General features: G+C 47.0%; 1 protein-coding gene across 1 annotated transcript in view; it reads right to left on the bottom strand.

Moving 5' to 3' along the window:
- Positions 1 to 1,622: 1,622 nt before the first annotated feature.
- The window catches only part of anos1 (anosmin 1), a 37,409-nt gene continuing 11,704 nt past the window's right edge, over positions 1,623 to 27,327 (bottom strand). The window contains exons 3-14 of the mRNA XM_076169940.1: positions 17,889 to 17,951; positions 17,369 to 17,591; positions 13,565 to 13,749; positions 13,108 to 13,237; positions 10,951 to 11,156; positions 8,793 to 8,937; positions 7,596 to 7,742; positions 5,173 to 5,261; positions 3,865 to 4,036; positions 3,557 to 3,780; positions 2,779 to 2,920; positions 1,623 to 2,682 (exon numbers count right to left, since the gene is read on the bottom strand). Coding sequence (XP_076026055.1) covers positions 2,624 to 2,682; positions 2,779 to 2,920; positions 3,557 to 3,780; positions 3,865 to 4,036; positions 5,173 to 5,261; positions 7,596 to 7,742; positions 8,793 to 8,937; positions 10,951 to 11,156; positions 13,108 to 13,237; positions 13,565 to 13,749; positions 17,369 to 17,591; positions 17,889 to 17,951 — 1,785 coding nt within the window. The 3' untranslated portion in view covers positions 1,623 to 2,623. The remainder of the gene's footprint in view (positions 2,683 to 2,778; positions 2,921 to 3,556; positions 3,781 to 3,864; positions 4,037 to 5,172; positions 5,262 to 7,595; positions 7,743 to 8,792; positions 8,938 to 10,950; positions 11,157 to 13,107; positions 13,238 to 13,564; positions 13,750 to 17,368; positions 17,592 to 17,888; positions 17,952 to 27,327) is intronic.

Below are 27,327 nucleotides of genomic sequence, written 5' to 3' on the forward strand. Positions count from 1 at the left end.
TTGTTTTGAGGCTTTCACACTTGAGGGCCATGGTATTTGGTGTGTGTGGAGAGGCACTGTGACAGCGTGAAAGGGAGAGGGGCTGGGCTGGCGCGCACAGAAAGAAGCCTTGGCTAAACACTGGACGGGCTCCTAGAAAAGAGAGCGGGATTAGCGTGCACAGGCCGAGGGGAACTAATCTCCAGTGACATAATAGAACTGTACATAAACAACATCTCTGAGGAGCGAGCGGAGAAGCATTGACTGACTGGAGAGGCCGAGTGTGTGAACAACCAGGGCGCAGAATCATTTATCTCTCGCTGTGGAAAATGGAGCTGAGAGCAGATTTCACTCATTTAGAAATCATACACTACGCACACACACACACACACATACCTAACACACAATAAATGCCACAGCAACATGCAAACAGCTCCCCCAGCCACATACACTCGTACAGTACAGCACAGGATTTCTACACAGTAAATGAACGCACAAGTCTTCACCACAACAACAGGGACATAATATCTACAGACAAACTTACTGTCTCAACCCTAAGAAGATAGATACATAGATATGGAGGACTGAATTCAGAAAAATGCATTTAAAGTCAGCCAGCCTCTGTATGCCTGAGCGCATAGTTTGTCACTCCATCCATCCATCCATCCATTTCCCCCCTGTTTACTGAGCAGAGCAGCCCAGACGTCCCCTCTCTCTGTCCTCGTGCTCTGGGGGATCCCAAGATGTTCCCGGACAGATAGGTAATAATCCCTCCAGTGTATTCTGGGTCTGCTCTGTGGTCTCGACCCAGCTGGATGTGTGCCCAACGCCTCCCTTGGCAGGCAGCCAGGAGGCATTCAGATTAGAACCACCTCAGCTGATTCTTTTCAACGCAACAGTGCCACTCCAAACCCCCTCCCCTCCCCTCTCCATGTCCAAACTCCTGGTCCTGTCCTTAATGGTGAGACCTTGTGCACTGCTGAACAAAACAGCCATTTTCATCCTAACCTCATTGTTTTGGTCCCTCTCTGGAGCTCATACAGACTATAGGTGAGAACATTGCTTCAGGCTCTGCTCACTGTAGCACAGCAGTCCCATATGTAGCAGTGTGTGTGTATCACTGTAGATACCACTTGCAAAAAACGAAAACATCTCTAACAAGCAGGTAAATCATCTTGGGGCTTTAAATACACCAGTCAATGACTCTGTATATATTCTTAACTCTCCTGCTGTTACTCTCAGCACAGCAGCCATTATTTTCTTGTAAACATTTCCACATTTCCTTTTACGAGGCTGAGAGTCTGGGTGAACAGTGGAGGGATTTAAATGCAGAAGTGCTGTGAGAAACAGGGCATTATGTTGAGGGCTGCTCCAGCCTGAGCTCTGGTAGAGGCACTCTGGCTGTTGAGCTCTGTGACCTGTTTATTTGGTCTTGCAAAGAGCATGTCTCAGGCTCCCTGGACCCATCTGTGAATTTGCTGTACTTGCAGTCTGGCGTGATGGCGTTTTACGGCCAAAATAAGCAACGGCAACTGCCAAACAGTCCTATGCTGGCAGGAGAAGCATGTCTATTTACTGCTCACAGCGGAGTCAATTAAACAAACAGCAAAGGGAATAGGTTAAGGATTATTTTATTACTTAGCAGTTTGTACATATTCTACCATGGAAAAATAACATGTAACATAAGACTGTATTTACAATTCCATTTTTACAAAATGTCTTTACAAGATTTTTTGCTGGTTCGAAAAAAATCGGAGACTAAAACACACAAAACATACACATTCACACACATCCAAACCAAACTGTAATACACACATAAATAAATATAGACATTCACTGACTGTTCCACGACAAATATTTCTACAGCCAAAAACATATACATTTCATCATTTCCACGCAAGTTATAATTTCATTAATAAACATTACATATTACTCCCAATATAATTCTTTGTTAATCTGTTAATGAAATATTGCTAACATATTCAAAAGAGGGAACACAGACGTCATTTCATGCCGACAGAATGCGAATGGTTGTCATGCAAAACCATTACGGCTTTCAATTTGAAGCAAGTAATTCATTTACAGGCCAAAAATCAAATGGACTTTTACATGCAACATACTATGTGAAATATTCCGGGGGTTAGTCGACGATGAATCTTGTTACATTATCCGTCAGCACTGCAGCCAAAGCGCCTCTTCACTGGGTAACGCAAAATAAATAGATGAAGTTCTACTTTTCTGTCTTTTTTACAATTCCGTTCCAATGCCTTCCATTAAGTCGTCGAAGGGGGATTAAACTCATTCCTGAATCTAATCTCAGATCTCTCAGACGAGTTGATGCACTATATACTAACCAAACGCAGAGTGTGAGACATACAGTATAAATGTGACTGTACACAACGACGACGCCCATCCGCCTAAAATATCAGCCAGGAGAAGGGAAAGGAGGGAAAAGCCTGCGTGTTGAGGAGCACTGGAGGAGGAGAGGAAGAAGAGGAACACATATTTTGAGGGGGAGGAAGGAGGTCAGTTCATGGTCTGGCGCGCCGTGTTTCTGTTCGGTTTCCACGTGTTCCTTTCCCTGACAGACGGGAGCAGAGAGCATTCAGGACATCTCCCTGTTGGGTTCGCCTGGCGCGGCAGCTCAGTGTCTCTCTACCGACGGCTTCTGGTGGTTCGAGTGGAGTTGTCGGAGTCTGGGCCCTGCAGGAAATGTTACAAACCCTGCATGTTATCGCTGAACTCGTTAAAAAAAAAAAAGGTTAATCCGCGACCATTCGATAACAAAGTTGTACTCACGGTGTTGGATGACTGGTAAGATGTTGGGGGTGAGGAAGGTCTTCACGGTGGCAGGACCCTCCCCTGCGTTTGTTATAACCTGCACCTCCAGTCTGTAGTAGGTAGTCGGCTGCAGGTTGGACACTACGAGCAAGTTATGATCCTACAAACAAAACAGGAAGAGAACACGGAATCAGCCCGAGCGCAACAGAACTGAGAGGACTTGAAACGGAAAGAGATGGTGGGTAAACCTCGGGAGCATCAGCCTCACAGCTCTCTTTGCATAAGCCACAGACAAAAACAAAGACTGTGTCTGCTTTCTCTCTTTTTGTGTGCCCTGCCAGCTTGGATAAAGCGTGCGGTGGGTGGTTTTATTTATAGATAAGCTTGGCAAGGCTGGGGAGGTGCAGACAGGCGGAACGTGTTGTTGATGGAGCAGATTATGTAGAATCGCCGGGGTTTTCGGAGCTCTCACGGAGGATGAAAGAGGAAGGGAGGGAAGGTAGATGAAAAGGTAGAGAGAGAGGAGGAGATCTTGCACCGGTGGGCACAGCGCTTCCTCAGATCTGCTCCCGCTGTCTGTTATCTACACGCCGCCACTTATCACGAGATTCATGCAAAGCGGCCGCAGCGGCTTTAGCCTTAGAGCTCCATCAACACTGCCTGATTCCGAAACATGAAACGCTGAGGAGAGCATTTCTCTAGCTACAGGGCGGGGCGATATCATTAGTTACACTTCAGATGATACAGGCCGACTGTGCCGTTACTCTACCATGCTATAATTTCAAAACAGACTTACCGGAGGAAGGATCTGGGACTGTGAGATGATGCTGTTGGGGAGGCTGTTTTGCCGGCTCTCTGTGGTGACCTCGGCCCAGGTGACCTGGAAGCCTGTGATCCTCTGATGGGGAGCCACCCTGGACACACGCCACAGGAAGTTACCGGTGATATTTCCATCGTTGATCGAGAAGGAAGCAGTCAGGTTCTCGGGCTTGGCCAACACCTTCGGAAGCCCGGGAGCGGCTGTGGGGAAAATAGATATACCCAAACTCAGCATCAACACTAACTTTAAAATGCCTTTTATGTGTGAAGCGGCCGGATACTCACCTCCCTCTCCGGGGCAGGGGATGTGTTTGTGAGTCTTGCTGCGTATGGTGGCGCAGGATGGGGTGAGGAAGGTGGTGCTCTCGTCCTTGGAGCGTCTCTTGGACTTCAGCATGTGAACGGTGACTTTGTACTTGCATGAAAACAGCAGGCCCGGGAGGTTGATGTAGTTCTCCTGAGCCAAGAAACACATTATTCAGCCCTGATGACTTTGACATGTCACCCGGGTCAGGTCCCATGGAGCTTCAGAGATAATTAAATACACGGAGCCAAAGCAGGATCACATTCCCACTCAGGCCTAAGGAACATGCCCCATATTACAGGACGGCTTTGAACGCTCACATGTTAGGGGTTAAGCCTTTACAATCCCATTCAAACTGCAATATAAATGATTTCGCTTTTACAGCTTCCAAATGTAGCACAAACACGGGCCGGAGCGTAATGAAGATGCAGGGAAAACCAAAGTGGATTCATATGGAATTTTGACAAAGTATTGCCTGTAAAACCATCTTAATGAATTCTGTGCAACACTAACACTTAAAACTATTTTCGAGCTTTAATCGCGTATTGATCTTAACAAAGAAAAAAAAACGCCTCCCTCATCTCTTTTTACGAAGGAAACAAAAAAAAATTCCTGCTGACTAGTGGATTTAAATCTCGCATTGGTAATAAAGCGGCTGCACATTAATAGGCGCTCCCCAGAGAAAGGGTGTGTGTGTATATTCTCTCTGATATGAAACAGCTTTGATTAAATGTGAATGAGGCGCTGCGCTCACACACTGAACTAAAAAACACAGGCTGGAATCCTTCCCAGTGATCTATAGAAAAAGGATGTATATTTCCTAGCAACGAGGGAGCCGGTCCCCAAAGAATGTGTTGATTGCCAGGCCTCTGCCATCCTGTATCAGCCTGAGCCCAAACAGCCTACCCCCCTCCGAGCTCGCCCAACCCCCACCCAAGCTCCACTGCGCCCTACAAGAAGCCTCGCGCAAGAAACATGGCTGGGGCCGTCGGAGGTGAATGGTCCCCCCCCCTATTCCGGGAAACATTGTTTAAGTAAATGCGTTTTATAGGCCAACACGCCACATGCCTGACCACACGACTGACTCATAACATTCAAAACAACAGCCAGTTGATTTGCCCAGTGCAAATCCATCACAACAGGGCTTCGGACCGAGCTCGGCGGAGTTGTTTTCTTTAGACGAGCGGCCAGACAAAAGTGGAGGCACGTGCTTTGCATAGCACAGAGCTGCTGATGAAGCCGCGGCTCTGCGGACTGTTCGTGTCTCCCGGTAGCTGATGGAGACTGACCTGCGTGACAGATTTCTCTGGTCCTCTTGTCTCGTTGTGGCTGCAGTATTCTGGCATCCACTGAACATGGTAGCGGCTCACTGTGGGGTCTGGAGAGAGATGGAGAAGGAGAACAGAGCGTGTCAACCAAGAGCAACTACATCCTGTAACTTCCTACAAACACACTTAGTCAGATAGAACAGATCTGTATGGATGAAAAGATGAGTGGCTGAGATCTGATAATGTGATCGCTTTGATCCAGAGGAGTGATATATGATTAATGATCTGTCTTTTAACAAACTTAAAAGCACTTTCTTCTTATCCAGCATCAGCTATAAACCAATGACTTCCTCTTCCTCAAAGCTTTACCATGTGTTCACTGAAGACAAAAGTCCAAAGAATCACAACTCAGCACGTTTACATTCTGTCATGACCCGTTGCAAGTTAGACACACCAGGTGAGGAGGGAACAAATGCTGGGACCAGTTGGAAACAATGGATCGTCAAGTCACAAGTCGAGTCCTAAGATGACAGACAAGTCAAAATCTTGAATGTCAAGTCTCAGGTTTTTACACCAATTATACAATTGTGTATTCCAGATCAACTACAAGCATATAATTGGATTCAAATACAGATAAATATGACAATAAAAAGAACATTTACAGTAGCATGCTTTATCTTTGGGTTGGGAAGTTGTCATGTCTTTGAGTCCACGGGTTACTAAGTGCTTCAAGATAATGTCAAGTCTCAAGTCAGCACATTTGTGATTGAGTCCAGCTCTGCTTTATTCACAGCACAATAGTTCTAGTACCATGCATGTAGTGGAGTAGCAGCCATGCTCGTGGGCTCATCAGCAGAACGTATCCTCCCATCACCCTCGTCTTATTTTACCAGATTTATTATTCTTTCAGCTGTGTCGCTCAGATATGTGAAATACTTCTCCAATTAATAATTGAGTTATGCTACGCTCGCCCCTCGGCGGGGGCCAGGCTTGTTGTGGAGAGATAAAAGAGGCCCTTTGAAGACTTAGACACAGATCTGGCACCCGGAGCCCCTGAGCTCTTTGGAAGCAGAAGAGAGGAATTACAGGGAGCAGGAAATTGGGAAAAAATAAACAAGATATGCTTAGCTGAGTCTGACAGAGAGGGGAAGTGGTATGTAAAACAAGAAAGGGGACATGGAAATCAGGTAGAGAACAGAGCCTGGCCGGTGTTCGATAAATCACAACTGGAAGCAAAGCAAAGCGCCTCAGAAGCGCCGCCGCCACCGCCACCGGACCGGACTGCTGTCTGTTGTCTGGGTGTCGGGCAGACAGCGATATATTATCTGATTTGGTGTACAGTAAAGTTCTCTTTGGTCGGCTGGAGACAACGCAGAGACCAGGCTGCTTTGGATCACAGAGACAACGAGCGAGAGTTTAATCGTGGTTCAGTTAACCTGTCCCCTTTCCCCCGTCACACAAACCAGATGTCCAGAGACTCCATCTCTGCGGGCCATCTGTGTCTGTGTGTGCGTGTGTGTGTGAGTGTTTACAGTGCTGTAACGCAAGTTGTCAGAGTCCGAGCCGGGGTCATCCCTCATCCTAATGAGTGACAGTAGCCACGCTGCAGAGAGAAAAAGGGGAGCTGGACCAGGATTAAGTCCACTCCATAACGCAGAGATTCTGAAGTCATGCTTGATCCCCGTCAGCATCACTCAGCCAGCGTTGCTAACATCTCTCTCTCTCTCTCCATCCCTCCCTCCCTTTCTTTCTTTCCCTCACTCTGATTCAGCAGTTGGTCTCTCACCAAGCCTCTCCTTTCGCCAGCCTTTCGCATTCTTGACTAAGATGTGGAGTTTGGCCTGGGCGATGACATATATTAGTAACATAACATAGACCAGCCGATGGGACTTGACAGGTTACCCTGAGAGCGCCGCTTTCAAGGTTTCCATATTTCCACTCCGGTATTAACAGAAGGTTTAGGAGAACGGACGCCGCTGGGACGCTCGGCGTTCTTATACGCTTTAACCCCTCGCAGTGCTGCAACCCGCGACTGTTTGTGTTCCCTATGACATCAGGTCTTGTAAAACCAAATGGGCCGCCTGGACTCTAACACCAGGCCGAGGACCTATTAAATACAGCTGTCAATAAATCCCATCCCACGGCTCCAGCTCGGCTCGCCGTGTTTATTGTTCTTTACTAAACAGTGGCTCCACTTTGCCACTCAGTGTGCAGGTTACACCAACGGGCCACGCGCTCACATTACCAAGCTCCCACAAAGAGGCATTGTTTGATTGCTTTCATTTACACCAACTGACACAAAATGCAATATCCAACAGTTTGAGTAACCGAGAATCAATCGTAAAACTTTTATGACGCTGTAGATAAGTCAAAGTGATTGATGTGCTTAATGTGGGGTAATGAGAGTTTAATACAGCGATAAATTCACACGGTGGAGCCCATACCTCCTCGGTTCTTCCAGTAAACGCGGACCTGCAGTTGGCCATCCTGGTAAAAAGGCGTGCCGACCTCCAGAGGGCCAGAAGGGCGTTTGGCCAGGGTGGACCCGACGGGGGACATCTCCTCCTTCTTTGACTTCAGCACGGACTTGACTGGGAAGAGAAAGGAGGAACGTTTACTGGTGTGGCCAAGACACAGCAAGGACTGTGTTGTGGTTAAAGTCTCCATCATGGTAACAGAAACACACACAGTCATGTCTTTGTGCGCTCGCAGCAGTTACAACTCGTTCTTTATGCATCAGCGTGGCACTTTAGCTCAATGGGTACAGCGCAGCACTGACTGCCAAGGTTAGAGGTTCAATTCCCTCTGGAGCCACACGTGCATAAAATATACACATTCATAGGTCTAAAACTTGATTTGTGCTCTTTAAACATGCAGAAATTTCCAATGAATGCAGATGTGCTGTTTGTGTAACTTAGCATTCATGTTTTCTTAAGCGTCCGATTATCGTTTGCCTAAAAACTTTAAATTTTTTGCATTTACCTAAAACAAATGTAAGCAAATGCAGGTGGCCAAAGCTCAACAAGTTCATTTCTTGGTTCAGTACAAAGTCAGACTAAGTGTACACACATACAATAGTCGGACAATGCTAAGCTAAGCTGCTTCAACTAGCAAAGGCGGTCCAGGTTGATATTAGCCACGACATATAAACGCATATATCCCCCCGTTAATCGCAATTGGACATTTTACAACATTCTGTGGGACATCCTGATACAATGCGGTCGATAATGTCTGACATATGTATTTATCTTTGCCATTACATGGATATGTGTGTAAACTTCAACTTCAGTGTAAATCAACTTTTAGCTAGCTTGCGAGGAAGCAAGATCTTGGAAGAAATATATTGTGAAATATACTGCACAGATGGTCGCAAACGGCAAAAGAATACAGACGGAGGAATATGAGCATTGCAGGGGCTGACAGGCTACATGAGGAATGTTGCGATCTTACACCTAAACGAGACTATAAATGGACGACAACTGAACACAGCTCATGTAAACATCGTGGCTCACTTAGCGTCTTTCTGACTTTAGCCAGACTCTTGCGTGTGTGTAAGCGAAGCTGATGCCGGTTGCTTTATGGTGACATAGGTTTATACAGTGAAGGAACAAACATCATAGCACAAAGCGTCCCCTCTTCACCTGCATCATTATTCTGGCCGGTGCTGAACTGCATGGAGGCCTTGGAGCTCTTCAGACGTACTTGACCCCAGTACGTGACGGCCTGCAGCTCCACAGTGTAGCTGCAGTTTGCCTGTAGTCCGTCCAGATCCACCCAGGTCTGAGCCTGCAAAGACAGGAAACACTTTACTGAAAACGCTGCACGTCAGCCAGACCGCTGGGGTCGGCTGCAGCCATCATCCTGCACAGGCCTGAACGGGATGACACCACGTCGTCCCTGACAGCCTTCTCACAAAGCCCTGTCGCCCGTCGCAGCTTCAGGTCTGTGGGAAAGCCTTGTTATTGGGAGCACATGTGGCGCTGATGAAGGGATGCTGGTGAGGAGATAGCTGTCAGGGCACGGCGAGGGAGCCATGTTATCAGAGCCTCCCAGGGCTTCCTCGCCGTCGCTTGACTCACAGCATTCCACCGTCAGCGTGAGCTTGATGAGTTCATGTTATTGACTCGCGCATGTTTTGACATTCCTCTCCCAGCAGGCTTCATTCAAAGCCCCCGAGGTGCCAAAGTGGAAACCAGTAGTACATGTGTCAATAGGTGTCTGGTGTCTCCCACCTCTATCTCCTCCGTGCCACATATGCTACGCATTTCAACTCCGAATTCGGCAGAAGACTCTACAGAGCGCAGGTGGGCTGTCTAGACAAACCTTCTTTCTGCTGGAGCGTCTAATGAAATGTCCTTCTCAGATACGGAGCCATGGGGGGCTACGGGTTATCAGATCACATGTTACTGGATGTATTGTGTCTATGCTTCACTATACTGTTTATATTCATTTTACCAGACTTTATGAAGAAAGCCAAACGTATGAAGTCACTCTGTGATTTATGGGATCCAATCACAATATTTATCAGGGCAATTCAACTTTTCAAAGTGGATTTAGGCACAGCTGCTCCATTCACAAGTCATTACTCTGTCATAGTCCAATCAATATTTGGGAAATTTATTATCTAAAAGTTATTACCTAAAAGTGAACAGGAAAAAGGATTTTGATTTGTGAGAAATGGGTAACGGGTTGCCAGTTGCTGCAATATAATTAAGTAAATTAATTAAGTGAAGTTATCTCTCTGCCAGTGTGTGTGTGTGTGTGTGTGGGGGGGGGGGGGGGGGGGGGGGGGGGGTGACGTAATCTACAAGGTGCAATTAGGGAGCTCAAAAGTTCACCATTCACTTTAGAGAACAAAAATAAAAATGCCCTACTTCTTATAACGTCCAATACATGGGATGACGTACCGTTAACGCATCGTTCGACAAGTAAACAGCATTTGTGCCCCACATCACGCAGCCTGGACCGTGTCGACTTGGTAGACCCTCAACTTGCCTGTTTGTTTAAGCTTTTATAACCAAATGGTATTTTTCTTTTCTAGACGATTGCGAGCGAGGCTTGTTGCATGTGTGATATCCCAGGCAAGTTGCCACCAAATCTCTTTAGTTTCTGGCAGGAAGATATAGTTGAAAGTGTTCCAGCATGAATAGTGAAGCGTTCCAAGGCGTAACAAGGGCACGGACAATAATGATGCTGTTTTACCTTAAACATGATATTTCTCTCGTTAAAGGTGAATTCATCCAAAACAAGATCTTACAATCATTCATAACCATTGGAGTTCCTATCCTCCGTGTTCAGTGGACTGGTATCCATGTTCTATAATTACATAAATAAGCCACTTTGCCAATGGCTGAATTATACAATCAAAACCTGAGAGCAGGAAAGAATCCTTCCTCCGTACATGTTTAACATTTTGAGTGACGCAAAATCAACATATTTAAGAAAAATGAAGGCCTGGAATTCTGATTTATGACTGAATAAGAATATTTAGAAACGTCTTTTCTTCCAAAGGTTCAATGTGCGGTAAAGGATACCTCCATCTGTGTAACGTGTTAACACGATGACTGGGGCATTGTGTCAATCTGTGTGTGATTGATAGCCTTGCAAGTGAGCGTAATCAAATTCAACTGCCGCTCCGTGTTTATCCTTCCTTCCTCTGAGGGCCTGTGGGTGGATATTTACACAGTATATTGAGGCGGGAGGAGGAGATGAAATGATCTTGGACAAGACTCCATATAGCAGAACAGAAAGAACATTTCAGCATAAAAAGGAGAAGAAGAAGAAGAAGTTGAAGATTACCCCGTTGGTGGTCTTTCTCCTCTTCTTCTTAGAGGGCACCATGGACTTGGAGGGCACCGTCCAGCTCCAGAACACTTTGTAGTGATGGATGGGAATGTCTGGCTCCTCCAGCACGGTCCAGTTGAGGCGGACGGTCACCAGACCCTCGTCTGTCAGCGTGGTGTTGGTGACACGCAGGCTGGTTGGACTGGGCGGAGCGGCCGGATCTGAAATCGTAGCAATAACAAGAAAATAATCAGATGTGAAAATGTATGTACGGATGCAAAAGGCAGACCATTTGTGGAGACTGACTGGCCACACGTCACCGCCACAGTCAAGAATGGGACCAGTGTGACGGTGTGTAAAGTAATTAGTTCTCCATTGACGATCTGCGGTGAGATGTTATGACAGGTGTCACATCAGGGCTATGACAGCATTCAGCAGGACCGACAGTGAAGGTCAGGGGTTAACAAACACATGCTGCTCACTTTGGCTTCACACTCGCATTCCATCATCCTCTAGCACCCTAACTAGCCTGTGTGTGTGTGTGTGTGTGTCTGTCCAAATCACAGCCGGTTCTGAACCTATCAGTACGCGTGGCGACCCAGCCTGCTGCCAGCTGCTGCGTACAGTGCTGAAGTCAGCCTGGTGCGCGGTGGGAGAACGGAGGAGAGGAGAGACGAGGCTCCAGATGCCAAATGCAGCAGATGGGGAAAGTCCTGTCATGAGAGAATGATTCGTGCCACAGCCCAGTTGCCTCCCCCTCCTCCCCCCACCCGCCCTCTCCCACCTGAAACACATTTCACCCCGTCCAAGAAGCACAATCGGACGCGTCGGCTCACTGTACCATCTGATTCTGGGCCGTGCAAGACAAATAAGCGGTCGGCTCTTACAAATTGCTCTAACAAAGTACACTGGTGCAAAATTGCAATCAGATGATACAGCCGTGCTACGAAAATAACAATGGCATGACAGGAGGGCCGGCGGCTCGTCAAACCCGTGACAGCTCCCATCAATCTATCAACGATCTGCTGCTGATTGGCCTGATTGGGGATCAGTTTGCACGCCTGCAGCACAATCCTTCCCCCCCCCCCACCTGTGTGTGTGTGTCTGGCTCTGTCAGGCAGCCATCCCAAATGCTCTGAGGAGCAAATGTTGGATTGACAGTCCGGGTTGATACACACACAAGTTTTTGGCACAATGGGGTGAATTCTTTGCCAATATTCCACACGTAAACACTATGATTTATCTATATGAATAACAGAGATATTGTATGTTATGGTGAAGTATGTTGATGTTCACTTCGTATTGAATGGCTGGAAAAGTTACATACAACAAAAACAGACTGGATCTCTGCCATTTCATCTCATTATCGCTGCAGTGTCTGGCACAGGGCCTCTGCCTCTCTACACGTCAAACAACACATGCTATCTGATCTGGATCAGCAGGGAGCTGGACGCGATATTGCATTCGGCAACCTGCAATCCTCAGCGAGCCTCACAACAAATTGCCGTGGCTTTAAAAAGAAAAAACGCAGCACTATACGGCTATTTAGTGTCATTCACCAACTGAGAGGCAACACGGGACGCCTATCGCAGCTTGTTCGCTTATCTGTGGCAAAGATCTGAAGTGCGCCCAGGTGACCTCATCCCCCTCTGGAGGAAACACAGCACTTACAGTGATTGGAGGCCGACAATATGCACACTAATTCAGACACATTACATTTTAAATGACTGTAAAGAGGGGAAAGCCTTTCATTTGAAGACATAAACCAAGAGAAAAGGTCCTGCACACCTCCTGCTTTGTGTAGGGTTACACAGGATAATGGCACACATCTAAAGCCGTCTGAAGATCATTATTAATTCATGTGTATATTTAGATTTATGACTCCATTGAGCAAAGTATGTGCATGAGGGTAAATGAAACCGTTTAATTATTTAAAACATTTCTGTACAGTAAAATAGGTTTTTGATTAATGCACCGTGTGTAATCGTTTGTATACGTTTGGAAATAAGCAGTTCTGAGTTGAATCAGCTTTTGTTCAAACTCCACCTGTTCCAAAGGACTTAACCGTAACAAATGGAGGGCAGAGTAGGTGTCAAACAGGAACTTGCACACAATGTAAGGGCCACACACACACACACACACACACACACACACACACACACACAAACAGACCTCTGGAGGAGCGGAAGTGTTTGCTGGGAGCAGTGAAGCCGCGGGTCCCGTGCACGTTGACTGCAGCCACTCTGAACTGGTACCATCTGCTGGCTCTGATGTCGGCCAGTTGGATGCGCTCCTCTGCAGTCTGAGAGGACAGATGGGAGGGAGAGCAAACCGCAGGGGTCAGGGTTCACGCGGGGTCAAAGCCCCATGTGAGTTTCGCTGCCACATCAGTCATCTGCGTGTTTCTCTTTGCCAAACTTTCAAAGACACTGCGACTGTGAGGAATGTGCAACCGTGCGCACAAGTCTGTCAGCACGCCGCAGCACTTTCACAGCTGTAGCGAGCATGCTGCGACATGTGACGCTGAAGGTTCAAACAGTGCCTGCTACACAAACATTAAGTGATGTGAAATTCTATCAGATTGCCTGAGATCTTTGCATGTATGGAGTGTTAGATGAAGCCCCCCTACCTGTGCCACAGTCTGCCACTCGGTGGCATCGTCCTCGCTGGGATGGATGCCATAGTTCCAACGGCGCTGCACCACATAGAGGACGGGCTCCACGGAGATGTTGAACTTGGAGGACCAGCGGATCTCCAGCTGACCCGACGGCTGCTCCAAAAACACCAGATCTTTCCTGGGCTTCAGTGGGACTCCTGGAAGTGTGAGAGAGGAAGCTGTGGTCAAAAATGTGATATCACTACTGTGAGGAACATCGTAGGGGAACTTTGGGGAGGAATTGTGTATTTTCCTTGCAGCCTTTTGGTGAAATCCACTTGCAGACACCATCAGAGTGATAGAGTTACAGATATGACATCACATTTGATTTAAAATCATTCTGAGGGTGAACAGCATCAACTTTCTCCACTGACACATCATGAGGTTTTTGTGTTTCAGTAGCTGTGCCTCTTTGTCGTGAAATAGACTGTTGGAGTTCAGGAATGTGAGATGGTGCACATAATGTCTTTCCGTCTTCCTAACACAAACAACACACACACACGCATGTGCATCACTGCACCTCACGTTTCTGCTGGTGCAGACTGTCGATGTGGCCATGTGCAATAAATTAGAGATTTATTAAGTGCAGGACAGAACCAAATGTGCAGCCAAGACAGAGTGACTCTCTCTGGTGGATTTATTACCGTTGAGATGTAGTGAGTTGTTGATTGAGCAGCAGGCACGGCGATAATGAGATGGAGATTGGAAAAGCAAGTTTGGAAGTACAGGGAAGGCTGAATATGTCTCACGGCCCTCAATAAATCACAGAGCACTTCAGACCATTATGTTGGACCCCTGTCACCGTGGAGTGGCCCGCCGACGCTCCACGTTATAAACAACATCAACACACGCTCAAGGCTACCGCAAGGCTCCACGCTAAACAACATCATCAAGATTGTGTTTTGTGTGCAGCACATTTGATCTACTTATATCACCATTCACTCCTCATACAGCGGATGTTAACTTGATTGATTGGCGCACATAAAGCCCTGGAAAGATGGAGGAGGGGCGCTCAGCCGCATGCATATGGAGTCAGGACTTCGTTTTGTCCCACAGATAACAGCTTTCTGCACACCAACAGCTGTGGGTTATTGTGCTGTGGTTTCACAGCTCCACGCAATGCAGTGTGTGTGAGTGTGCGTGTGCGAGTGTGTGCGCATCACGTTTCCTGTGCAATAAGAAGTACCATCAGTACCACAGCATTCCTCTTTTCCCTCCCTCTTAGCTCATCTTCCCACAAAGTCTCACAAATACTCCTGCAAAGCACAAACCGTACCATATCGTACCCCCACATGAGCGCGCACGCACACACACACACACACACACACACATATCTTTCTCTTCCGCAATGTGTGGGAGGGTAACCAATACACTCTTGCACAGCTTGCTCTTTCCAAGGAAAACTATTGGGTCAGATTTGGTCCAAGAATCATACAGTATTCATTCTTCAATGGCCGCACTCTTACTCCATCAACTCCAAATCATGATGTAACGCCTGCTGAGGCACGACCCAAAGTACAGCGTCCATTCATGTCTGACTCGTGCCAACAATTACACAGTTAAAATTATAATTATCAATACTCACGCACATATTATCATAACAACTGCTCTAATTACAGGTGGGGGTGGTGGTGTGTGTGTGTGTGTGTGTGTGTGTGTGTGTGTGTGTGTGTGTGTGTGTGTGTGTGTGTGTGTGTGTGTGTGTGTGTGTGTGTGTGTGTGTGTGTGTGTGTAACCCACATACTTTCACATCAATGCGGCACAGAAACTTCCCGTAAACTGAGGTTACTTAATGATCTGATTAACTGGCTGACGTGTTAAGTGACGGTGCCGATAAAAACGTTTAAACTTTAATTCACTTTTAATTTCCTCCTGTCATTCGCACTTCTCACATACTTCTCATAATCCTCCTGCCACGCCCACGGCACTGGAGGTTTGATCTGTGCACAGGCAGTACAACCTAAGTAAGCTCCACATGCAGTACTGCAGTATAGCGTACAGAATATGGCATCTCTTCCATCTGGCTGTTGTCGTCTTTATACACCGAGCTTTGAGCCATTCTGTCATTTTCAGGTCATTTACATCTGAAAAAGGTCACTTCTGTTGTTTTTGTGCGAGTTGCAGCATTCTGGAGCTATTTGCCTTTCACTTAGCAGGTCAGACCTTTTAGGGAAAACACTCTCCGAAGCAACGTGGAGATATTTGCATCCAACTCGGCGTATACCTTCGAGTACAGGAGCTTTTAGAGGGTTCCTTAGCGTGTTTGAAAATGCCAGATTATCACTTTAATTTTGTGTTTTATGCTTCGGCGCTTGGCTCGGCTCCCCCAAGTGGAAATATTATTTAATCCCTGCAGCGTGTGTGTGGTCGACTGAGGCTGAATACTAAATGTCAGGTATGAAATGAAATAGTGGAGCCTGGTGAGCAGCATGTGCGGATCTGAGGGACACCTTGGCGAGTTTGTCTCCAGGAAGACGTTAGAGACCAGTAGAGGAAGTTTAATATCACTGGACTCCATTAATGTAAGAGAAGAGGAGCTTTGTAAGCCATAGAATAAAGAGACCCAGAGGGGGTCGGCCAAGATCACGGAGACCACTGGCACACACACACACACACAGGCGAACATACACATCTGAGAATGATCTCCGTGGGGGAAACGCTCCATTTCACCCTGCTTGTGTTTGCTAATGGCTTCCAGCATTGTGGATGATCATTGTAAAGACTACATAGACACTTGTGCACACACAGAAACAATTACACTCTTCAGACCAAGAGCAACTAATTAGACCTTTAACACTGCCGACCCAGACGGGAATTCCATCAGGGACTTCTTACCCGACTGGAATCTTACACTGAAATCAGGCAGGAGCTCTGATTCTGAAATGAGTCAAAGGTTTAGATGTTGGATTAAAGAGTTTCATCCTTTCTGTGTTTTCACTGAGTACATTTCCTCTCCTTCCAGCACTTTTAGGGCGAAAACACACAGATGGAATTAGGATTCTGTCATCCAGTAATGTATATACGATTGGTTGCTTGATCGTCTTATGAGGGGGAAACACGGCCGGGGAGGAAATCCACACGCAGAATCGAATGGAAACTCAATTGGATTGGCTCACGCGTCTGAGTAACTCCTTCCTCAGAGTGCAGCGGCCTCCATTCACGCCAATAACACCGGTGCGTACATGTCTTTAAAAGAAATCCTTTACTGTAGTAGAATCTTATCTTTGGACAATTACATACGTGGAGAATCGAGATCAAGATCGAGATCACGCATACGAACACGTGTACATACATAAACCGTGCTGCGGTGTGTGTGTGTGTGTGTGTGTGTGGAAGCGTACAGCTCTGTAACTGCATTGGCTCAAAGCTGGATATGGACTCATCTTACACTGAGCTCATTTCAACATCTCCTCAACTTTGTTATGGCCTCTGGCTGCCAACAGTTCAACGCTGATATATAGCATATATAACACAGTTGAAGCTCTTTCCTCCAAGTCTCTAAGTCTTCTGACACGACGGCTCGGCGCCCTGGGAGCTTTCGGCAAAGTTTCCTGAAACCCTGAGGATAAAATGTATAATGCCTAACTATAAAATGTATTTCACACAATCCACAGTCGGCACATTTGTTTTTATAGAATGTAACCAGATCAGCACGCTCGATTGGATTGGATGTTCTAACTGGAGATCAGCCGCTCTGATTGGCCGGTCTGGGGTCTACATGAAACCCAGAAGAAGAGGAGGCCTTGGGTGCGTAGGCGGCCCGTTGGCTTTCATTACCTTTGTAGAGGTTCTTGGGCAGCTGGCAGGTGTGGCCGCAGCCGTTGGAGCAGCACTTCTTGACGGCGGAACACTCCCCGTCCTCCTCGCAGCTCTCCACGCACGCCGCCGCAAAGCCGCTGGCCTTCTCTGGAGCCGGACAGTCGCCCTGCTTCACCCCCTCCACTGACTTCAGGAACTCGCAGCTGGTGAGACACTCGTAGTGCTTCTTGGGAAACAGCGGCTGTGGAGGGGTTTTTGGGGGGAGGGGGGGTGTAAGATGGAGGGGGGAGGGGGAGAGGAAAAATGTATGTCAGATTACTTTTAACAGGCACCTCTGTGGGCAGAAAGGGCTTGCTCTGTTTACACTTCAAATAATGACTCACTGGAGCTGTAAGTAAATCAAAGAAGCTTTGATTTAAGCTTGCAGCGCCGTTTAGAAAGAGTTACTTCACACTCCTCCCAAACTTTCCTCTTATTGAATTTTCCCCTCAAACACTCCGGTCTGACTCAGCCACGAGTATTTGCAGCGGTGACATACCTCACATAAATCCTGGCACTGGTTTTCCTTCAGGTCCCAGGATTCCTTGCAGGGCTCCAGGCACTGTGAAAAGGAGAAGGGTGTCAATTCTTCAAAGAGGACGCCACATCAAAGAGCCGCCGCTGCCGTGGAGATGCTGCTCCCCGCGTGCTAACACTGGCGGCCTGACACTCAACCACTTCCCCTGCGAACGCACAATAAGCAGTCACACCTTTTGTCACAGATGACCCGCATACCTTCAAAGGATATAAACAATCCCCTTACAAAAGCAGACGTGGGCTGAACGCGGCCTCGCCCCTCTCTCTAGAAATCTCCCAATGCTGGAATTTGGTCTTTGTATGAGCCCTGACAGATTCCTTCTTCACTATTTACCTCCCGCAATGTCTCCGCCTCGCTCGCTCGCTCGCTCACTTCCCGCCACTTCTCCTCCTCCCTCGGCTCGTGTCTAGACCTGATACACACTGGTACTGGCACCAAACTCCCCTCTCTCTACCACAATGAATCGGGAGTGCTTAATAAATGATACACTCGCTTTAATGTTCTTGGGATTCCCTTTTTAAAAAACACGTGGAACAGATTTGCTGGATGTTTGGCATCGGCACGAGATGAAAGAGAAGCTTCAGCGCGAGTGTAGCTCAAAGTCACTTTGCCCGACATAATGGGATGGTAAAAATTGAAAACGAAAAATTCACCAATCCGGTCAAATTCATCTCGCTGTAAATACAAGAACCCGCCCTCGACGGATCAGATTCAATAAGAGCGAATTCAATCTAACACAAAAAGGTTCATGCATGTCCAATAGAATCTGAAGGCCGCCTCGGGGGCAGGGCGCTCGCTCAGATGAGCTGCTGATGCTGCCGAGGGAGCCAACGTGAAAGGAGAGAGGAGCTCGCAGAGTCAAACCACCGCCGGGGCCCTGCTTCTGTGCAGCGCTGGGAGTTGCCCAAACCACACCGACCCGAGACCTGCCAAAGTCACTCATTCAACTCCATTCAATTGAGTCTCCTGCACCAGCTTACGGTCCTGCAGCGAGGCGAGGCACAGTGCAGTCTCAGCAACACTCACACTGCACATTTTTCATCCGGCAGAGTCCAACATGTCGGTCAGTGAGGTCAGAGAGGGGAAGTATCTATCATAGTAAATACTGAGAGCTGTGCGAGCGTGTAAGAGGTCACTTCTGGGCCAAAACCCAAAAACGTATCTTCTGAGGACGGATCACCGCAGCCACACTGAGCGATGTTACGGAGGATCTGTGTATTAGAGTTAACAGAGCGGTTAAACGAGGCCGCGTCCAGGATGCATTAAACGCAATGTTGATGTAAGAATATTCACATCTCGGCCTGCGAGCCAGATTTGTATTTATGAGTCTTTAATTCTCTCATTAGCCAGCTCTGTCGTTATTATGCCATTGCCTGTGAAACGTTTATTTGCTTTTAATGGCGTGCGGTGGACGGGCACACGATGAAACATAAACCTCGCTCCTGCAGGAATACGCTGCAATCAAGGGCCCGTACGCTCGCTCGCCTGCCAGCCCCCCGATTACACACCAAGCTGAGCCTCGTCTCCGCTCCTGGACAAACCCTGTCAGGACACACGGGCGTTAAACCCTTCAACGCTGTTAAACTTGGGCGGGGAGGGGGAGGAGGGGGAGTTTTCTTAATTACTTCATATAGGGATATATCTCTCTCTCTCCGGCGATACAAAGTGAAGTTCCAGAGTGAGCGTTGGAAGGCGCGCGGGGGAAAAAAAGGGAGACGGTTTGTGTTATGACAGCCGGGCGCTCCAAAACAAACTGCGGTTGCTTCAGGTAGGAAACCTGCTTCAATGCTTCAGAGAGGTTCAAGATGACATATGAGAACAGACGCCACGCCGTCCGCAGAGCCTCGGCATTTGTATATTACCACTATTAATAATCCGGTGACCTTAAGATGTCATTACTTCTGCTCTCGATTGCGTCCTCTGAGAGACGCGCCTGCTGCGTGGACGGCCAGTAGCAGCACGCTCAGCATCCCGGCGCCTCGTGAGCTCGGCGTTGGAACAATGAGGCGTCAGGGCAACGACTCGGGCTGCGATCATGCCAGGAGACGCACATGCTAAAGCCCCCAAATCCCTTCTACAAATCACAGAACACACAGGCATAAGCCGGGGGGATCCAGATCATTTTACTCAGTGAAAGATCTTGTGTACATGGCAAACGAACGCATTCCGACGGCTTTTCTTGAGGATGTGTCATTTTATGGTTCACCGCTTTCACAGCGACACGGAAAGTGAAAACAGAACCGCGGCTACCTCCGAGACGCGCAGGTTGGCGTGCCAAGCGAAAGAATGAATTAAGACGGCACATTGTGTACCAGATTGCAACACGGATCAGAATGTTGGCCGTGTGTGTTTAGGAGATGTGTAATGTGTAACCCCCCCACCCCCGTGTGTGTGTGTGTGTGTTTTTATTAACTCTTGAGCACAATGGATCCCTGCTGAATGCTAACAGGAAGGCGATATCTGAAGAATGTCTTTAGCGGGACAGTGGTTTCTGCCGAATGAGTGGATATGTCATAAGAGCCCACGATCAGAAAAGATAAGCGTTTGTGTCTCTGCAGGTGTGCTGAAAGCCGACACTCTGTCAGCGTTCCTCCCCCGGCCACACCCACAACCTGACATCCAAGCAGGGGAGGGGCGGGGCCGACGACAGATGTCTCGCCAAAGCAAATAGGACGGCTGTGTATGATTACAAAGGTGCTCTCATCAATCAAAGCGCCCCGTTCCTATTTACACAGTTTGCCGCCGAATCCCAAAACATATCAGCTGCTGCCAGTTCCTCAAGGAAACACACACACACGTCACAATATTGATGTTGTGGTGAGTTTGAGTCAAGACAACACTACTGCATGAATACAAATTCCTAGATTACTCTACGACTTAAACATGACGTAAATTCACATAAAAATGACAAAAATGTTGAAAAACGTCCAATGTCTCGTTATTAAGACCTGATTTTATCTTTTGATTACATTCTCATTATCTTGGATCTGTGCCTGGACCTAATGGTTTGCTCCTTGGATGGATTTTGTCAAAATTGCTTCGGAACGTTTTCAGTAATTCTGCTAACAAACTTTGCATTTAATGATGGTTTTTGTATAAATATGGATGTATAACTGCAGGTTCAGATGACATAATGCCTCCCTCCATGCCATGTAGTTCTAGGTTTCTTGTATGTTCTATGTTAGCTGGAACGCTGCACACCTGGAGCCCTAATGCCAACACACACATATACGTTACGGCTTCATTCTGCAATCATCTGTGGAAACGCAGCACAGAAACAGAAACATAGAACATAATTGAACCGGACACACTGCGACCGCTCGACTTGGGCGCTAACTTACCAGTCTCCCTTTCAAAGCTGGCAACAGGGCAACCATCTGTTCGACAGGATGAAGGACGTTGTTAACATATATCTGTGCAAATTTCCTCCCCAAAAAGATGTCAAATTGTTTGGCTCTCAGATGTAAACAAGAGCATGGGTTGTGTCTACGGACCGGAGTCTGAACAAAAAAAGCGTTTGGAGCGGCTGATTTCCCCTTTGTGCTCTTATCGTCCTACCCAACAGTGACACATTCTGCATGGCTAAGTAGGAACATCCATAGGGGTCTTTCACTCCCCATTTCACGCTGTAATAAAACGCAGCAGTTGTTACTCTGGGGGACCCTGAAAGGCATTCTGTGGGGCCGATGAGAGAGTCGGGGCTGAATGGCGGCCAATGCCACAGCCCGTCTTCACTTTGTCACGGCTAAAGGCGAAGCAGAGGGAAGGTGGGTGGGAGTGCGGAGGATGGTGGGGGAGGAGAGAGGAGAGAGAGAGAGAGAAGGCCAAGAACTCTTTCTCCATCCTCAGGGCTCTGTTATCTCCACCCATCGGATACAATCTTTTCTTCTTCTTTTTTTAAATATTGTTAAAAACATTACTCACTTCCCCAAGGGAGCAAACTGGAATCACTATTAAAACAGCGCATGTTTCAAATGTCACAGAAGTGTTTTGTTTTAGTTAATGAAGCGTGAACTCCTACAAGTCAGCAAGATCAGCCCCGGGCCATCACAATACACAGGCCTAGACAAAATAAAGAGATTTACCATAATTCATACGGATACAAATGACATTTCCAGATACAGCCTGAGCATATTTGTTCAATCATGCCGAGATGTGCGAGTGATTTGTCCGACATCCTGTTATTTTGTAAATGTTAAGAATTGGCACACACACACACAGAAGGAGCATGTGGGCAAAGCGTGCTTCCTTGCATCCACTCCGCCCCTCCACCCGGTAAGTTTTCCCCCTCCGTTCTCCTATCAGATCCGGGGGCAGCTGAGCGTATCGATCCCTGAAGTTCAGTGTCAGACTCTCGCGGTGCCTGGCGGATATTTACAAGGTGCCTTTGTGGGCCTCTGGGATGTAAGCCGCAGCACCCTGCTCGTCTGGAAGACTCTGATACAGGGAGGAATCTCTGCAGCCCATCGCCCCGGCACAGTAAATCTCACCTCCAATCTCACTGAGTTACGGCTATTTTCTGCTGCCCGGGCGCTTTTCACACGCCTGATGACCAGACTCAATTACTCCGGCGGCTACAGGGGCTTTCCGCTCGTATCTATCGAACGCAGCCAGGAGCGGAGTGGACCGGGCCGCGCTCCCTCTCCTCGATTGAAACAGGCACTTACTGCACGTTCTCGCTCACTTCTCACTCTATTTCAATTTTATTTGGCTGTCGTCTGCCCTCTACCTCCGCAGTCCCTTCCCAATTATTTCCTCTCTCCTCTCAGTTCTTCTTTTCCCGGCTCCCATGCTCTTTTTGCTCCCTGCTAATGTGGGTAAATGTGAAGAGTCATGTTTTTTCTGTTGCGACACACACACACACACACACACACACACACACACACACACACACACACACACACACACACACACACACACACACACACACACACACACACACACACACACACACACACACACACACACACACACACACACACACACACACACACACACACACACACACACACACACACACACACACACACACACACACCGGGAGCCTTCTCTAAAGTAGACCCATTTGAAAAGCATTAGATGTGTGAGTCAGAGGTGACCAGCTCCATCATTTCACTCAATCCCTCGTCTTCCTCAGTCCACTCACTTATTCGCTTTCTTCTCCTGACCCTTCAGAATAAAGTTCCTCTCAGCCTTGATGTTTTTCATGTCTTCTTCTTTATTCTCTTTCGTATCACAGGCCCTCAAGCTTCCTTCAAGAATTCAAAGTCGTGATTTATATCCGTACAAAACTCTAGTCTTTCATTTTCTGTTAATATCTTCTGGGAAAGTCTGAAGAAATCACACACACAACATGCCAGAAATTGATTAAAAGGAAAAAAAAGCTGCTTCTTCTTCTTCTTCTTCTTCGTTGTCTCCCAGCTGATGCCCGGTGGGACTATCACTATTAGCTGAACAGGCAGAATCGGGTTTCAAGAGCTGGAGCTGTGATCTAAACGTGTAAATCATACCCCATCAGTCCTTTCCAATATGTATCTGACTCGTCATTAAGTTTCATTGGCCTGTAAAAATGTAGCAAATAAATCAGGAAGCAGATACCCCCCCATCTCCAGCTGTTAGAACGTCTAGACACACACACACACACATTCCCCTCAGCCTTGCTTGACCTGATTGTGTTTAAAGTCCGAGAGATGGACGATATCATTTATCCTGCGCTGCTGTAAATCAGCACAGGTGTGTGTGGGGTGGATCAGGTAGATGAAAAAGATTAACGGTCTACCGTCTTGAGATGCGAGCCTGCAACTCTATAGCCAACATGCACACACACACACCGAGTATGAGATAAGGTCAACCAATGAGCAACAGCAGACTGAAAAGAATGAATGAATGTTATAACTGTAAAACGGAGTAACGTTTAAAAATGTGGTAAAAATGCATCTTTTCTGTATTCCATTCTATTCCTACTTCCACCTGTAGACCCACAAGGTCACCTGATGCTTCCACTGCTAGTCTGATCTCTGTTTACACTGTAGCTGCTATGGCATTCATACTTAATTATCATTTTCCTTCTTACTTTATTCATGGTGACTTTGCTTCCGCGGTGGTAATCATGACGACTACTATGCATGGCAGCAACTATGTCAGGAATTTCTCTTTTTGAGATAATACTGTTGTATCTCGTGTGAGATGCCATAACTGAGACAAAGAGAGGGAGGGGTCACAAGGTTTCCATTTGGTTGGCTCATTATTAAGCTTTATGTCTGAACTATTACCGTGATAAGACATCTTCCATTATACAAGCAGGAATTAAGCCTGCCAGAACAAGCCGTCACTTGTCTACACTGGTGACCAGACGAGTCCTCACCAGTGACTCGCCTGGTTGGTATGGATGATGTATCAGAGTGCTGAGAGCGCTGGGGCAGAAGGGATCGCATCAAAGATTCAGTGTGAAGTTGGTTCACATCTTCCCTTCCTAAATGTTTCAAAGTTTGCTATACGTCGAGTTACAAGCTGCAAATACATAAGGGATCAGGGAAGAATGTATGTTTAGTCTAGAGACAACCAACAAGAGAGCAATGTTCATGTTTTAACAGGACCTGGTAGTGTGGGATTGAAGTGAGTGAATAAATGCAAGAGGATGTTTCATATTCCAAGAAAAACAAACTTTAGTCTGACATTTCCGTGCCCTGAATGTTTCATTCCTGGTGAATCACCATTATGGGGTCACAGATGAAATGATACTGCAGAGAGACTTGTAGGGGTTCTTACCACAGAGCATAAGGGCCACTGTTGAAAGAGACTTATAAAAGAGTGAGATTTTGAGGATATCGTTGTAGAATTTCAAGAAAAAGTCACATTTTTGAAAATAAAGTTGTAATATTTTGAGAAAATACCTCAAAATGTTGGAAGAAACTTTTTGTTTTGTTTTAATGTGAGAGTCTAAGCAAACAGGAGAGAGCAATCTGCCTAATGAAGGATGTAGAGGCTCTGCTGCAGTTATGCTCTAGCAGGGGGCCTCGAATAAGGAAACACTTAACAGAAGATTAGTTTAAGTCCCTAAATCTCTCTTTTTTCCCCCAACAGGGGCCCTAAAACTCTCTGTTAGTCAGTTTCCTTCACTGCAATTACATAAGCATCTGCAAACTAGCAGCACGCCCACACGGTTCATCACCGCCGCCGTCTCAGCCTTGGAACTGGCTGCACCGGGGGTGAGGGATTAGATGAAAGTTACAGCATGTTAGTGCATCTGTGCTCCGTTCGCTCGCAGCGCTGCGTCGGGGTAATACCGAAATCGATCTTCGTCACTGTCGGGGCTCGTCTGAGGAGGGACAAGCTGTCAGCTGCCAGCGTGACATCATCAGCATATTGCAGCACCCGACCAAAAAGTTCAATCCCAAATTCATGTTCTATGTTCTATGTACTTTTGATTGAGTCAGCCGGCAATTAGTGTCAAAACTAAGATAACATGCTCTACTGCTGCTATTACTGCAACCAGCTGAACTGAACGCGCCAGGAACTAAACTAAGTACAAACTAAAACCAATGTAATGATATGACGGTCACAACTTCTATTTAATTTGAGACTCAGATTGAAACACGCATCCAATTTCCCCTGCTATAATTTCACATTTTCCCACATTTTAACGTGTTTTACAGCCCAGAGAGGGATGAGTGCAGTGGATGTTGCCAATATCATCACTCATCCGTGTTTACAACCGACTAAAACAGCCTCCTACCGCAACTCGAGATTGTTTGAGACTTTCTATTTTGCTTCTCCAATCAGTCTGGGAGACAACCTAAGTAACTGAGCAGGTGGCGTCGCAGACATTTTCTTTTGAGCATCGCTTTAATTATTTATTTCGACGCAACCGAGGGCGCAGACAGCAAAGAGATGAGGAGGAATAGCTCGGCAGAAAGTGAGAAGAGAAAAGGAGGAGGAGCGGGAGGGGCGAGGGGCATGAATTATACATGCACCCCCACAATCAGAGATGCCTGCCTTATTTATGAGCAAAAAGCCCACACAGCTTAGCCATAATTGAGCTTTGTCTGCTGTGGAATGCAATAGCAATTCACTTAATAGTTAATGGCTCTGAAGTTTCACCCAGACACACACACACACAGCATTGCCCCCTCCCCTGTGCGGGCTCCTTCTCTTACAGGTCTGCTGCCATCTCACGTGGTTCTGTTCCGCAGTGACAAGAGTCAAAATTACAGTGGCTGTAAGCAGAGCTGCAGTTATCACCTTCCATGGGGCTCGGTTTACATTTCGTGACAATTAGACTCAACAGGATACATCCATCACGTGGGGTCAGATTGGTGATAAAGAGGCCGTTCGCCGTCACGCAGCCTGGGAAAGCCAAAGCTTCTCCGCCGCTCCCTGACAACCGTGTCATTCAGCTCGACATGGCCTCTGATTTACTGTAGTCACTGCCATCGTCGGTCTCAACCTCAGTGATAACATGAACTGGGATAATGTGGTGATGACAGATCCGCAGACAGCGTGGATGACAATAGGATCGCACGATAACAAGCTTCCCGGGCCGTTTCTTTTAACTTTCTATCCATTGATTTGAAGCGCCGACGCTCGCATTTCCCGTACATAAACTTCGAAACGCACCGCTGTTATTGTATCGTTGTTTATGACGGATAGAGGAGATGATAAACAAGTAAAGTTGCAGCTCTGCTCACCACTCAAAGCGCCTCAATCCCTCTTTATCTCAAACGAAACGGGGCTGAGCTGAGACCTGGTGAGTCCGTCTCAATGTAGGCCAACAACACGTAGAACATGACTGGGCTGTGAGAGAAGGCAAGCCGCCCTAATCCTTCGCTCTGCAGACACATTCCACCACTATCTCCTCTTGTTTATTTGGGTCTCAGAAAGACTAAATCCACTGTAATCCCACTCACTTCTCACTAACAGCACAAGTGGTGCCTTCAATGTCTTTCAATAGTAACACCTCCATCTTGAGAGAGCTAAACACACATTCCCCTTTGCTTAAAAAACTAAAAAGAACAGAAAGATGATGGATCTCTCACAAGGGACAAAAGCCTTTAATTGACGTGGCCGTAAAATTAAAGACAAAAAAAAGGGATTTTTAAAAGCAGACGGCTGAAGGTTTTCTTCAACGCTGTCACATTTACAGCCATTTGGAACGCCGCACCGTAAATCACTTGGCTGAAATAGCGAGATGCGGGTCAAAGGTTGAGGAGAGCAGTTCGATCACTGGGACTGTTTGAGACACATTCCAGTGATCCGTCCTTTCCAAAACTGCCACACATAATCTGCTTGGATTTAACTGCAGGATACAGCAGCTTTGAGTGAAGCTGGAATAAATTGACAAAGCCACATCTACTAAGCGCAGCAGCTGTAAGACTCTTAACGTTCTAATCTTCCTCTTTCC

The sequence above is a fragment of the Genypterus blacodes genome, unplaced genomic scaffold, assembly GCF_046128005.1.
Source record: "Genypterus blacodes isolate CSIRO-AG114 ecotype Tasmania unplaced genomic scaffold, CSIRO-AGI_Gbla_v1 ptg000214l_1, whole genome shotgun sequence".
Classification (NCBI taxonomy): domain Eukaryota; kingdom Metazoa; phylum Chordata; class Actinopteri; order Ophidiiformes; family Ophidiidae; genus Genypterus; species Genypterus blacodes.